A 15,384-nucleotide genomic window follows, 5' to 3' on the forward strand; every position below is an offset into this window, starting at 1 on the left:
ATGTGAAGTCCATACACTTAAACAAACACGGCACCCAATACATTTGTTTCAGATCCTAATTCAATGTTTTGTCCTTAAAATTCTAAGATCAGGCTATTATTTATATCTTAAATCAAGAATACAAGTACAATGGGATTCCCCCCGCCCCATGCTCCTTGCAAGATAATCTTTAAAAATGGTGATGTTCTGGGGCTGGCCCCGTGGCCGTGTGGTTAAGTTTGCACGCTCCGCTGCAGGCAGCCCAGTGTTTCGTTAGTTCGAATCCTGGGTGTGGACATGGCACTGCTCATCAGACCACGCTGAGGCAGCGTCCCACATGCCACAACTAGAAGAACCCACAATGAACAACGAAGAATACACAACCATGTACAGGGGGGCTTTGGGGAGACAAAGGAAAAAATAAAATCTTTAAAAAAAAAAAAATGGTGATGTTTTTACAGTTATTTATAATCCAAAATCTTGAAAAATTTTTAATATCCAACAATAGAGGATGTGTTAACCAAAGTATAGTACTACTTTGTAACAGAATATCATAGAGCTATTGAATTTTTACGAAGAACTTTTAGTAACATGAAATAATTTAATGTTGTGTGGGAGAGGGAAAGTATGATAAAAAAAAATCCATGTACGATATAACTCAACTTTACACAACAACAGATACAAAGAGGAAAAACACATCAACATATCACCAGTAGTTACACCTGGATGTTTATTATCTTTCTCCTTACTACCCTAAAAAATATGTTTAAAAATGTATTTCTGAACAAAGACTTTCACCTAAAACGGTTTTTCAGTTAAATATAAAAGACCAAGAGAACATTAAAGGCACAATGATAGAAGGATCTAGTCAACTAGACGTCAGATTCTAATAAACCATATGTAATTTGAAGAAATCCTTAAACTTCTGCATTACCAATATATCTTGCTAATGTTTTAGAACTAGAGGGAATTTTATCCACAAATAATTGATGATCAAGAGACTCTTAAGTGCCCAAATAAGTTCTAAGACACTGGGTGAAGTATAGCTTTTATATATTAGAAGAAAGGAGGAGAAATAGAAATTAGAAATAGGAGGAAGGAGGTTATGATAAAAAGTCTCAGATAAGAAAGGGCAACAGTGATTGCACTTCAAGCACAGTGCACTTTCACTGCCGTGCTGAGTCCACAGGGAAAAACGCCGGTACCTCAAGTCATCATACTTGGGCCACGAAAATAAGAAAAAGTACACCTTTGTGCCAAAATCACAGCATGAATCCATTCTAAACAAGACCCATGATGATTTTTCAATAATGATATGACTTACTTATCATTTAGTAAACAAAAAGACAAATACCAGTTACTTCATCTACTCATACACTTTATATACTCACAAAATTCAAATATTTTTAACCCAAGATAGTTCAGAAATGGAAACTGCAAAAATAACAATACTCACAGATCCCCATATAGGATTCCTTTCAAGCAGCATCCGGCAGTGCCTTTTACTCTTCTGATTAATCATACTTCTTTCCTGCTTGTGGAAGAATTATCTGGATCTATGCTTTGTGGGTAAAATCTACAGGCATTCTGAATTTAGACACCAGACACGCGCACATCTTCTGTTCGACATAGGACAGAACTAACGGGAAGTGCAGAGCTACATTTCATAATTCTTCTTCTAGCAGTGATGGAGCCTCAAAGAACTACGCAAGTAATGCATTTCAAAACTCCATGAAGGTATTTCAAAATGTAGTGAGAGAGTTCTAAAACACTGTGTTGGAGTGGGAAGGATGGGGTCAACTACATGTGATTTTACTGTAGTGACAGCCTGTAGATTTATAGCAAACTATTCTTTAAAAATGGGTCTTAAAGGATTTTTAGAATTTTTTTTTCATGATCATTAGAAAGTCATAAGAAACGCTGAATAACAAAACCATGTTTAAACTCTCCATCTCCCCCAAAGCACAAGGGCCTTCTCTTTCCTTCCCAGGTTACCTAGCACTCCCAAATAACTTCTTCCTAAAAACACATCAGGATTTAAAGGAGCAAAGGCACCAATGAGTGAATTTCTCATCCTTGCCATGTTTATAAGAGAAAATTACTGATTAAAGTCAATGTTTTAGTTAAAATATCACATACTAGACTTCTTAAAACACCTAAAGGTTTATCATCACGTGGATTCAACATTTACCTAATAATCCAAAGTCTAATTTCCCTTTCATGTGATATTTAGACGTGGTACTCAGAATCAAACTATAATACCCAGAGGCAGTTTAACTTTGCAATATCACTTCTTCAAATTACTATTTCTGAAAGAACAACAAACTGAAAATAGGGTATTACCTTAAGTACCTGACAATACTTGAGGAAATTTTGATGGGTAGAATAAAACAAACATTTAATGTAGTTTATGAACCAAGAAGTGGAAACATGGAGGAAACTACCTGGAAAAACACACACTAAAATCACAAAGTCTTAGAAATTTAGAAACCCTCCCGCGGTATGGATAAGAAAACTGACACCAGGTGTGGTTTGGCAGGATAGATGCAGCCTTATTGATATTAGGGAGACAAGCTATATATAATTCAGATCTTCTGATAGATTTTTTTCAGTGCAATTTCCACGGCATATTTCTAAATTAACTCTTTCTTAAACATGCTGTCGTCCAATATAATACTTTTCATAGGGTGGTGATTTTGAGAGCTGGTAACCCACCTGCAACAATCACTAGCTGTCCATGAATGTTATTATTAGAAGCTTTGAAAGCTGGTCTCTGTGAAGTGAAAGGTGTAGTAATGAGACACGGCATGTTCACATAGTGTGGTGGTATCCAACTGAGGGCTAATGCTTTCACAACTTCACCAGTCCAACCCACCCAAGTCAGCTGAGGCCTGGGGTGTCCTCTGCAGAGCCAGAGTAGGTTTGGCACAGGAAGTGTTGGTGTATGTGCTGGGCATGAGTGATGAAGTCAATGAGGATGTCAGCATTTTTGGTTCCCTCTCTCTAGCTCAGAGGAGTACTGCTGGAAACTTCAAACTGACCACATACCAATGAACTATTGGCTAAAACTGGAACGGCCTCACTCAGCTACAGGGAACCTGAGCCAAAAAGATCCTAATGAGTATGTTGGCTCAGGTGCTTGCCCTCTTTTTCAATGTTTTAGTAGTTTAGTAGGCAAAGAAAAAGAAAATTCATATGGAATATTTTCTGATAATTTAACACTGTACACTACAGACTTTCATATATCTTTACAATTAACTAAAACTTTTCACTGTTCATTCAGCTATTATGTGGATTTAGCTATAGAAACATGTTGCCGGGATTTCACTGAAATAAAATTTCTCTCATGAATGTATGCTTTTTTTTTAGTTTGCTGCTTATATTTCAGTCTGCTAGATTTTATAAAAGCAGATTTATCCCTTCATGGCTTTAAATCAAGTGATTTTGATCAATTTAGCCTCACATACATTTAGTTAAATTCGAGAATGGTTTTAGGAACCACGATATGAACCAATTTGTTATAAAGTGAAAATGAGCAACATCCCCCCTACCCCAAACCCATTACTACGTGGCTAAAATAAATCTCCACAAAGGAGAATAAACAAAGCTATTTCTGCTCCTAACACCACCATCATTCTATTCCATGTCTTGATCAAATCAATATTATCATTCGTCATTACAGCTGTCTACTTCTTATGTGTCATCCTCATAACCACCCTAATGGCAGGCGTTATTAGCCCCATTTTATAGATTGTGAAACTTGAACTAGAGCTAAATAACTTTCCCAGAGAGTAACTGGCAGAGCTGCAATTCAAACCCTGGGCGGCTTAACTTCAAACTCCCATCTTTCAAATGCAAAATGTCTGCTTATTCTCCCAAAGTTTTCTCAAATTGACCCAGAATGGAATAAGAAAAATTTTCGCTCTGTGTCTGAGTTGTTTCGTTTTTAACTCCCAAACTCAAAGCAGTTCATGTCTGGTAAAGCGACCTACCTCTTCCTACCTCACGGGACTTTTTTTAAAAACTAAATTCCTCAAAGCTTCGTATTTAATCTACTTGTAAGCAAGTAGTTTTACACACAACCTAAAATAGTGGGATCACTTTAGAATCACTCATCCTGTAGTCCACTCGAGCAATAGTTGGTTTTATCTTAACTTGCTTATCGGTTATAAGAACGAGAAGAGTGAATTTGTCACTTCCTCACGGTCACTTTGAGTCAGAAATAGAATTCTGGTTTAAGGCCTGGTTGCTAAACCCCGCTTCCTCTGCAATGGTACGCCACCACTAGTAAGCTGGTCACTAAGAAACAGAAAATAACAATAGAACGTATGGGATATTTAAAATACTTTTCCTGCTGATCTCTCCTTCCCCTACCTGTCCATCCTTCTAGTTTGCCCGTTTCCTCTACATTCTATATTGTGATCACAGAAAGAAATTGCAACTGCCTTGGCAGATAAGGAAAAAAACCTTATTCCTATTTCAAACATGAAGCAAATGTTTCATTTCCTTTTCTTATTAAAATACGGGAGATAGCCTCAAAAATTGAGTCTTTAAAAAAAGCGTTATGTTAAATCCATTTCTTCTACTTAAATTTCACTAGTACAGACTATTATCTTTTCATTTATAAATTTAAGACAGTTCACTAAGAAATCCAAAGGTACCCACACACATGGCACTTGGCAATGTAGAGGGGTTTGCCCAAAGCTGAACTGCCGACTGAACTTTCTGTGGTGGTAGAAATTTTCTATATTTGCGCTATCTGATAAGATAGCCACATGAGCACTTGAATCATGGCTTGTGTGACCAAGGAACTGAAGTTGTTTTATTTAAATTCATTTAAATTTAAATTTTAAAAGCAACCCAGGGCTAGTAGACACCACAGGTCTAAAGTCTGAGTATATCTTTTATTTTTAACTTTTTATTTCGAAATAATTGTGGACTGGCAGGAAGTTGCAAAAATAGTACAGGCAGGTCCAGTTTCCCGTAATGATCACGTTGTATACAACTATAGTACAATATCAAAACTAGGAAACTGACGCTGGCACAATGCGTATGTTTAGTTCTATGCCATTTTATCACTCGTATAGATTTATGCCACTGCCACCACAATCAAGATACTGAACAATTCCATCACCACAAAGAGCTCCCTCATGCTACCCCTGTATAGTCGTACCCAACATGCTTCTCCCCATCAGCCCTAGCCCCTAGCAGCCACTTATGTGTTCTCTATTTCTAGCACGTTGTCATTTACAGAATGCTACCTAAGTGGAATTGCACAGTAGGAAACTTTCTGAGATCGGCTTTTTCCACTCAGCATAATGCCCTTGAGACTCATTCAAGCTCTTAAAAGTATCAATCCTGTGTTCTTTGTTATTGCGGCAAAGAGTTCCATAGTGTGGACGTACCACAGTTAGGTTAGCCACACTTGTTAATGAACATTAGGCTGTTTACAGTTTTGGGCTATTATAAATAAAACTGCTATGAACATTCTTGTACAGGTTTTAATGCAGATCTAACTTTTCAGTTCTCTGGGATAAATGCGCAGAAGCGCAATTGCTAGATTGTATGACGAGTGTCCACATGGGCTTACGTTTATTTGTCATCCATATGTCCTTTCCAGTGAAATGTGTCTTCATGTTGTTTGCCCTTTTTCTAGTGAGACTGGAATTCTTTACTGTTAAGTTTTGAGAGTTCTTTATATATTTTGATAGAGTTCTTTGTCAAATATAGCGTTTCCAAATTTTTTTTCAGTCTATAGCTTGTCTTTTCGCCCTATAACAGTCTTTCACAGAGCAAAAATTTTCAATTTTGATGAAATCCTATTTATCTATTTTTTTTTTCTTTTATGGTTCATGCTTCTGGTGTCATGGCTAAGATCTTTTTGCCAAGCCGAAGGTCCTGAAGATTCTATCCTATGTTTTCTTTTAAAAGTTTTACAATTTTATGGTTTACATTGAAAGTGATGACCTGTTTTGACTTAATTTATATATAATGTCTAAGGTTTAGGTTGAGGTTCATTTTTTTGCCCAGAGACATCCAACTTCTCTAGCATCGCCTGTTGAAAAGATAAACTGTATTACTTTTGCACCTCTGTCAAAAATAAGTTGGCTATACCTGTATGAGGCTACCTCTGGGTTCCCTATTCTGTTGCATTTATCTATTTGTCTGTCTCTCTGACAATACCATAGTCTTGATTACTGTAGCTGCATAACGTCTTAAAACTGGGGAGTGACTATCCCATTATTCTTCTTTCTCCAAACTGTTTTAGCCATACTAGGTACTTTGCCTTTCTATGTAAATTCTAGAAATAATACTAACTATACCTACAAAAGTCATGCTAGAATTTTGTTAGGAATTGTGTTAAACTTAGACATCAATTTGGGAGAACTGTCATCTGTACCATATTGAGAGTCTTTCAATCCATGAACACAGTATGTCTCTCCTTTTATTTAGATCTTTGGTTTCTTTCATCAGCACTTTGTAGTTTTCATGGGAATATCTTTTAAAGGCAACCCAAAGGATGAACTAGAAATAGCTTGTAAATGCCACCAATATAAAAAGTGATAGTCCAAATAAGTTTTGGAAGTCAAAATGATGTTGGTTAACTAAAGTTAAAAATCAAGAATAACACAAACCCAAATATATCCACTTGGGGCAAATAAGCAGATTTTGCTGAAAGACAGGATTTACATAATTTACAAAGAAATGAAATGGCACTACAGGCAATTTTGTAATTAAAACAGTAAACTGGGCAGACTGGAAGTATAAAGGATAGAGTAAGTACCCTCCAATTACATGCAGCACTGTTTCCTCCTTTTTCTGATTATTCCATATATTCTGTGTATCAAAGCTGTGCATTACATGTGCAATAATAGTGCAAGAGGAGGGCTCTAAATTACATAATTTCAAAGGTCCCTTCCAAGTCCTACATTACATTATTTTATGAATTATATTTTTGAGGAGTAACTGGTAGAAAATAATGCTTTATGAATTTTGCTGCTTAAATATTCACAGAGGGAAGGTCAAATGGAAAACAATAATTCTGTTGAAGAGTAAACATATATAACTATTTGGACAGTTTACTAAAGCTATGGGGAAAAGTGGGATATGAGAAAATCTTGAAAGGATTAAAATTATTTAGCCCAGAAATGAGAATTCTGAAAATATCTGGAAGGTATTCAGGAAATTACATAGGAACCCAAGGGAAATAAAGGACAATTTTTAAATATATACAAGAATACATTCTTAACAATTGGAGTTCCAAGTAGTGAGGATACAGTAGGTTGTACAAACGCTGAAATAAGTAAGATCCTATTAACGATGAGTGAGCCAAAGTTGCGAAGGCGGGAGAGTACCAAAATAACTCAGAGACCCCCACCATTCTACAAGGGTGTAGTCCAAGCCTTCAGAAAACCATGCCCACTTTTCAAATCTGACTGAGAAAGAAGAATTTGAAGCCTGGAGACTAAGGAGTAAATAACCACGCCCATTTCCTAACCACCTCTGTGTCTCCTAAAAGGCTTTAGTGGTTCACACACAGCAATTGCTTGATGGATTGATAAGGACCTGGGATATAGCAAAGCAAATAAAATTGTAATTTGTGAAGAAACAGAAGAAGATAATTTCTGAAAACCAAGAGTGTGGGCATCATTTTCTAAACTGTTGGTGATGATATCATGCCAGGGAAGTTTGGTGCTGGATGGAGAGTATCAAGAAGAAGCTAGAAGGTTCCTCACACAGAACCATAAACACATGTATCTATCATCTCATTCAAATACCCATAATCTCACTGTTGACTATGTCACTCCACTAGATTTGGTAAGGTATGAGGAGAATAAGAAGAAAAACATAAATAAAAGAACCAAAGAGAGATGGGGGCTGCCCAGTGGCAAAGCAGTTAGGTTCACATGCTCCGCTTCGGCAGCCGGGCTTCACTGGTTCGGATTCCAGGCGTGAACCTAGGCACTGCTCATCAAGCCATGCTGTGGCAGGTGTCCCACATACAAAATAGACGAAGATGGACATAGATATTAGCTCAGACCCAATCTTCCTCAGCAAAAAGAGCAAGACTGGCAGCAGATGTTAGCTCAGGGCTAATCTTCCTCAAAAAAAAAACACAAAGTTCATTAATAGTCACACTTGACAACTGCTCAGATGTGAGAGAGTAAAACTAAAAGCAAGTAAGGAAATTAGTGTTGCCCAAACATTTTTACAAACAACCAAAGAAAAATATTCAAATTACTTCAATATCTAACAACTTATCAGTGCTATCAAGATAATGCATAACCAAACCCAAAAGCATGAAATCAAAGTTAAAAATAGGAACTACAGTTAAAGGTCAAAGATTTAATACCAGTCAGATTCTATGAATTTTAAAGCTACAAGATGTATTTAAACTCAGTTAAATCACCATTGTCATAGAGCATTAATTTGATTTTTTTTTTTTTTAAATAGCGCTCCAAATTGGATAGGGAAAAATTTACTAATGTAAGTGCTTAACAAATTCAGGAAGCCATTTACTAGCCTGTTAAGCTAACCTAATAGATGATTCGGGTAAATAGGCAAACGCAGAGGAGACTTCTGCTGCCATCTGTTTGGTCCTCTCTTGATAATCTGGAAACAGCTGCACACAAAAGCTCCAAAGGATAGAAAACCTCAAGATTCTTTCGTCCCATTATCCACCCTCTGCCTTTACCACAATCATTTCTACAATGCACCCAGAGTCTGCCTTTCCTTGTCCACAACTCTTAAACATCATTTAGTCCCTATTTTAAGAAGGGAAGCGTGAGGAAGGGGGCTATTTCTCTACATTTGGTAATAGTCAAGGCAAATTTTATTAAAAATAAATAGTTCAGTGTTAAGACCAATTAAGATATATAAATGCATCAGACGTCTCTGTCGCATACAAATCTTGATACAATCAAAGATGCTGGAGGGGCCGGCCCCATGGCTGAGCGGTTAAGTTTGTGTGCTCCGCTTCAGCGGCCCAGGGTTTGGCCGGTTCGGATCCTGGGCGCGGACATGGCACTGCTCATCAGGCCATGCTGAGGCGGCATCCCCACATGCCACAACTAGAAGGACCCACAATTAAGAATATATAACTATGTACCGGGGGTGCTTTGGGGAGAAAAAGGAAAAAAAAAAAAGAGCTGGAGAATATTACTCTGTTGATGAAGAAGGTTAAAATTTAATTCTACCAGAAAAATGACTTTAGTCCACCAGTGAAATATAACATTTAAAATTTCCAGAGACAGGGGCTGGCCCCGTGGCAGAGTGGTTAAGTTCACGTGCTCAACTGCAGGCAACCCAGTGTTTCGTTGGTTCGAAACCTGGGCGCGGACATGGCACTGCTCATCAGACCACGCTGAGGCAGCGTCCCACACGCCACAACTAGAAGGACCCACAATGAAGAATATACAACTATGTACTGGGGGGCTTTACGGAAAAAAAAGGAAAAATAAAATCTTTAAAAAAAAAAAAATTTCCAGAGACAGCAAGAGGCTCTTTATACGTAAATGTTTTCTTTTTTTCTTTTTTTGAGGAAGATTAGCCCTGAGCTAACATCTGCCGCCGATCCTCCTCTTCTTGCTGAGGAAGACTGGCTCTGAGCTAACATCCGTGCTGAGGAAGACTGGCTCTGAGCTAACATCCGTGCCCATCTTCCTCTATTTTATATGCTGGACGCCTGCCACAGAATGGCTTGATAAGTGGTGCATAGTTCGAACCTGCGAGCCCTGGGCTGCCAGAGTGTGCGAACTTAACTGCTACACTACCAGGCCAGTCCCCGTAAACATTTTCTTTTAACCTCTTTCCAGAGCTTGCACCTTTCTTCAAGTGATAAACAATTACTTTTCACCAACTCATAACTTAAGTCAAGAGTGCCTTTTCAATACTAAAAAAACTCTAACAGATTCGAGTGGGTTAATGATAGCCACAAATTCTTTGTCACTACTCCCACCAAGAGGCAGTGTCAATTTCTCCACCTCCTTGAATCTGGACTAGGCCTGTCCAACAGAAAAGGGCAGAAATAACATTGTGCCAGTTCTGGGCTAAATTTTTAAGAAGGCTGGCAACTTCAGCTTCCTCATTTTCAAAGCCTAGCTGCCATGTTGGGAGATGGTTCAAACAGCCATATGCATGAGAAAGGCCTACAGGGAAGAGCAACAAGGCCCAGCTGACGACTCCAGCTAAAATCCCAGTTGACACCCAGCACCAACTTGCCAGCCACGCAAGTGAGCTATCATGGAAATAAACTCTACAGCCCTAATCGAGCTGTCCCAGCTGACCGCATACAGACCAGCGATGAGCCATCCTTACCAAACCCTGGCCAAATCCCAAAATTGTGAGCAAGAAAATAATTGTTGCCTTATGCCACTAAATTTGGGAGTGATTTGTTATGCAGCAATAGATAAGTGAAACAAAATCTGGTACCAGAAGTGGGGCTCTGCTGTAATAAAAACCTAAACTACATACTAGCTTTGGGTCCAGGTGGTGGGCAAAAGCTGGAACAGGCTTGAGGAAACTGTTAATAAAGATTTATTATTGGTGGCTGAAGAAAGGGGACCTAAGCTGCATACTGGCAGAAAAATTAGCCAACCCATTGCATGCAGTAATGTGGAAGATAGAAAGGGTACCTAATGAACTCAGGGTCCTGACTAAGGAGAACTCCAGGAAGAATGCTGAAAGTATTAACTGGCTCATTTCAGCTGCCTATGATAAAATACAGGAGACGTGAGATGAACAAAGGAACTGTTTGGTTCCCTTTCAAGAAAATTTAGAAGAAATATAAAGGAGCCAGATTTGGTGGGTTCAAAAATAAAACAATTCCTCATTTCAGCATCTTAGCAAAAAGTAAGCTCAAAATAAGAAATGGCTCAGGGCAAAAATCAAATCCTGTGCCGCCGGTAAAAGGTGGCCTCGAGGATATAGCTGTATGACCCTTTGTTGAGAGCCTTCATGAAGAGTCTAAGTGGTTCCTCATAGACCCTTTCCATTAGACCAGTGGTTCTAATAACTTTGTGTGCGTCAGACTCAGCTGGGGCATTTGTTAAACTGCCATGTGTCTCCCATTTTCCCCTTCTCTGTTTTTAAATTATTAACAGCTTTACTGAGATATAATTCACATACCATACAATTTACCCAAAGTTTGAGACTCAAAGCCTTTTAGTATATTCATAGTTACACACAACCAGTCAATTTTAGAACATTTTCATTACCTCAAAAAGTAACCTGTACCCTTTAGTTATCACCTCCCATACACCCATCCCCACCAGCCCTAAGAAAGCACTCATCTACTTCATGTCTCTATAGATTTGCCTATTCTGGACATTTTACATAAATGAAATCATAACGTGATCTTTTTGTGACTGGCTTCTTTCACTTAGCACATTTCCAAGGTCCATCTATATAGTAGTAGGTATCAGTACTTCCTTCCATTGTACGGACATACGACTAATTTTATTTATCCATTCATCAGTTGGTGGCTATTTGGGTTGTTTACACCTTTTGGCTATTATAATGTTGCTATGAACATTTGTGTACAAGTTGTGGTGTGGACATGTTTTCCTCTGAGTATATGCTTATGTACGGAATTGCTGGGTCAAACGGTAACTCTATGTTTTAAGGTTTTGTGGACCCGCCAGACTATTTCCAAAGTGACCGCACCATTTTACATTCCCACCAGCAGTGCATCAGGGTTTTGACTTCTCTACAGTTCCTAAAGCCTTTTTGAAGGAGAGCGCCTGTTGCAGTTTTCCTGGCCCTGCCTTACCATTGTATGTTGGATGGGGGAGAAGAGCAAATAACTTGTCCCTTTAGTTCACAGGTATTCAGTTTGAGATTGGCTGTACCCAAAGAGCCTCATCTGCACCTGGACGTGATTTAATGATGACATCCTGGACTCAAGCTGATATAGTAATGGAGTGAGACTTGTGCGGGTCTTGCGTGTGGGTTAGGATATTTTGAAGGTGTGAGGGGCCAGAGAGCACACTGCGGTAAATTGTTATTTTGGTGATCACCTCCAACGAACCACACTTCCAGGTATTCATGTCCTTGTATGGTCTCCTCCCACACTGACTCTGGGCTGGACCTATTACTGCTGAGACAGCTAGAATATGGCAGAAATGATGCTGTGCTAGTTCTGGGCCTAGCCCTTAATTGGTTGGGCAGCATCTATTTCTTCCATTTTGGAACCCAGATAGCACAAGGCAACCCAAGCAACCAGTGGGTCCCAGCTGAGCTCCCATCCAAGCCTCAGAGGACCACAGCCATTCCAGCATCCAGCTGACACCACATGAAACAGAACACCTGGTCAACCCACTGAATCATGAGATAATAAATTGCTGTTTTAAGCTACTAAGTTTCAGAGTGGTTTATTACACTGCAATAAATAATGAAAACATAGGTCCCTTTTAGAGGTATTTTAAACTTCACCTCTCTCTAGTCATGATAGGCTAGTTAACTACGAAGAAATGTAATGTGGAGTAAACTTTTTCTTCCTCTTAAAATGTAATGTATTCCACCTAGGATCAATTTAACAATCATTTAAGCAAATGAAACATACCTTCCAAGTCTCAAGAGACTTTTCTGAGAGTCTGTCTTAGAGATCTTAGAGTCTAAGCCACTAATAATGACAAAAACTTAGGAGTTTGCATTTTCAGTAGAACACAATGACCAGCTACACAGGCCACAGGGAGGACTGGCCAGGGATGGGAGGTCTTAGCATTAGCTGACATCTCTTGGTGCTCAGCAAGGCACACCAAGGGTACAGACAAATCTAAGAAAAGGCCCTGTGTATCAGGTAAATTCACAACAGGAATTCGGCAGTCAGTAGGGGATACACAGACACCAAGCAATCTGACCTAAGAGCCAGGGAATCCTCAAGGCTCAGTCACAAGGGTTAAGATGGCAGGTCTTCCGAATGAAGCCTGTTGTTATGGCAACCAGCAAAGATTTTTAACATCAGTAACTCCAATAAGAATTTGTAAGCTCTGCTTTCTCTTATGCTGATGCAGCTGCTGCCCTTCTGCTTAGCTCCTTTGGATTAAAGGACCCTCACATGTCTGACCCAGTCACCCATCTTTCAGTCCATCCTATGGATGGCCATGACAAGGAGCTTGGAGGATTCTGCACCTTAAGAATAGGGACATTAATAGTTAATCCCTCATAAGATGGTAGACTCAGTCTTCTAATTTTCATAGGATAGTGCTTAGAAATGTTCCAGACACACAGTAAATTCTCGATATATTACACTATCAACATATGACATTTTGGTAAATTTGCTCAATTTCATGCACATCTGCCCTAAAAACAATGAATTTCAAGGAAAAAAAATTAAATAAAAAAGAGCATCAACTCACAAGTCTATTAATAGGGAACTGGTTTAAACAAACTGTAGTACAGCTATAGAGAGAAATACTATGCTGCCTTAAAAGAGAGAATAAATAAAATTAAGGAAGAGGATTTTGAAAGATTTGATGAGGAAAATTTCTAATATATAGAAATGAAAAACCAAGTGGAATAGAACATTCAATTCCATTTTTAAAATAAGTATATACTGTTTGTATATGCATAGAAAAAATCTGGTAGAAACCGTGAGACTAAACAAACACTAAAATTCGGGTGGGAATTTCACTTTCTACATAATATATTGCTATAATTGTTTTATTGATAGTAGGCACACATGACTCATCATGAGAAAAACAATTTAAAGGCACACAGATCTTTCTTAAAACGCAGCATGCTTTTTTACCTGAATTTGTTCACACAGTTGTCAGTGTTCACTCTTCTTTAGCACTCGAGCAGCTCAAGTCTGTTTTTAGAACAGTGTCAGAAGCTGCTATATGAGCTGTTTCCTGTATTGGGCAGCTATTTTTAATTAATGAACATTTTGTTATAAGAGTTCACTGGAAAATAAAAAACACCACCATTTCTGCAAGTTAAACTAAGGAAAGGCTTACTCTCTAAGATAAAATGAAAGATTTAAGTTATAAAAAAAGTACTCTACTTTAAAAGATCTTAAATGGTATGGGGTATTTAGTATTAAGCACTTTATTTCCACTATGATGCTGAGATCAATTAACCTCCTTAAAAAAATTCCTCAAGGAGCAGATCGAAATTCTATTTACTTACTTTCTCCTCAAAAATAATATACCGTTCTTTATATAGTAGGCACTCAAATGCAAGCTGCGGGAAAATCAGAAGAAAGAGAGAAAAGAGAACACAGAAATAGAGTAAGATTTTTTTAAACCAAATATTTATTAAGCAACTATGTGCAAAGTACTACACTGTCCAGGAGAATTAAAATCGTGGTTGCTGTATCTGTGAGCACGAATAGCAACATAATCAGCCCCTTCCACTTCATTAGATTCTCCCAAGGTTTATATGAGATAATACGACTCAAAAGATAGCTGCTATGTAAACGAATTATACTTTTCCTCTATCCAGTTCTCCAACCCATGGGTTACACAGCACCAGAGGAGTCCTCTGAAGAGCCAGCAGCAGTGAGACCAGGTGAGAAGTCAATGGGCAGGTAACGGAACCAGAGTTCCCAAGGTCCCACCAAGCCACTCTCCCATAGGAGGAGGACAGGATTTTCCTGTAGATCTAAGAGGTTTTAAGAAGGCTTGCACTGCACTGTGTACAGTAATGTGCAGTCCGGTCACAAGAAGAAGGGTTTATTGTTCTCTTGCCAAACTGTAATCCTCATGACAGGTGGCAATCCACTCCATCATACTAACATCTACCCACACCCTCTTCTCTCACCATTTCCCTAAATTCCTCACATTTGTAAACTGCTTCACAATTTTTAAAGTGCTTTCTCATCCATTAATTTGATTCAAGCAGGTTCTAGGATTTCTATCTAATACATTTAGCTAAAAATGCTGGCATTTGAGAGAAGTTCTCAGGATGGGGTGGAGAGGGCTCCTAATGTCTTTTAAGGGGGCCTTGCCTGTAGCACAGCCCATGGTGGGTGTGACGGTTAATTCTGTGTGTCAGCGTGGAGCGTGTTTTTGGACGAGATTAACATTTAAAGCAGTGAACTTTGAGCAAGCAGATTGCCCTCCATAATGTGCGTGGGCCTCAATCAATCAGTCGACAGTCTAACTAGAACAAAAAGACCAGTCTCCCTGAGCAAGAGGGAATTCTTCAGCAGACTGCCTTTAGATTGCAGCTGCACCACTGGCTCTCCTAGGTCTTGAGCCTGCTGGTGTACACTGCAGATTTGGACTTGCCAGTGTCCAAAACACATGAGCCAATTCCTCATAACATACACGTGCACACATGTGTGCACACATACATGCATACACACACATCCTATTGGTTCTGTTTCTCTGGAGAATCCTAATACAGGGGTCCCCTTGGGAAGTCATAGCCTGGCTACCAGCAGTTTAATATCTACACAGT

The 15,384-nt window shown here is 38.8% G+C and overlaps 1 protein-coding gene across 4 annotated transcripts in view; it reads right to left on the minus strand.

Moving 5' to 3' along the window:
* The window catches only part of FGD4 (FYVE, RhoGEF and PH domain containing 4), a 193,457-nt gene that overhangs the window by 125,425 nt on the left and 52,648 nt on the right, over positions 1-15,384 (minus strand). For 2 of the 4 annotated variants that reach the window (XM_046668809.1, XM_046668800.1), the window contains exon 1: positions 1,436-1,584. The exons of the other annotated variants lie outside the window; for them this stretch is intronic. Coding sequence is in view for 1 of the 2 variants with exons in the window: in XM_046668800.1 (XP_046524756.1) it covers positions 1,436-1,445 (10 nt within the window). In the remaining variant the exon portion in view is untranslated. Of the gene's footprint in view, positions 1-1,435; positions 1,585-15,384 lie in introns of those variants that run through there. 4 annotated transcript variants of the gene reach the window in all.

This window comes from Equus quagga, chromosome 1 (assembly GCF_021613505.1).
Source record: "Equus quagga isolate Etosha38 chromosome 1, UCLA_HA_Equagga_1.0, whole genome shotgun sequence".
In the NCBI taxonomy this organism is placed as follows: domain Eukaryota; kingdom Metazoa; phylum Chordata; class Mammalia; order Perissodactyla; family Equidae; genus Equus; species Equus quagga.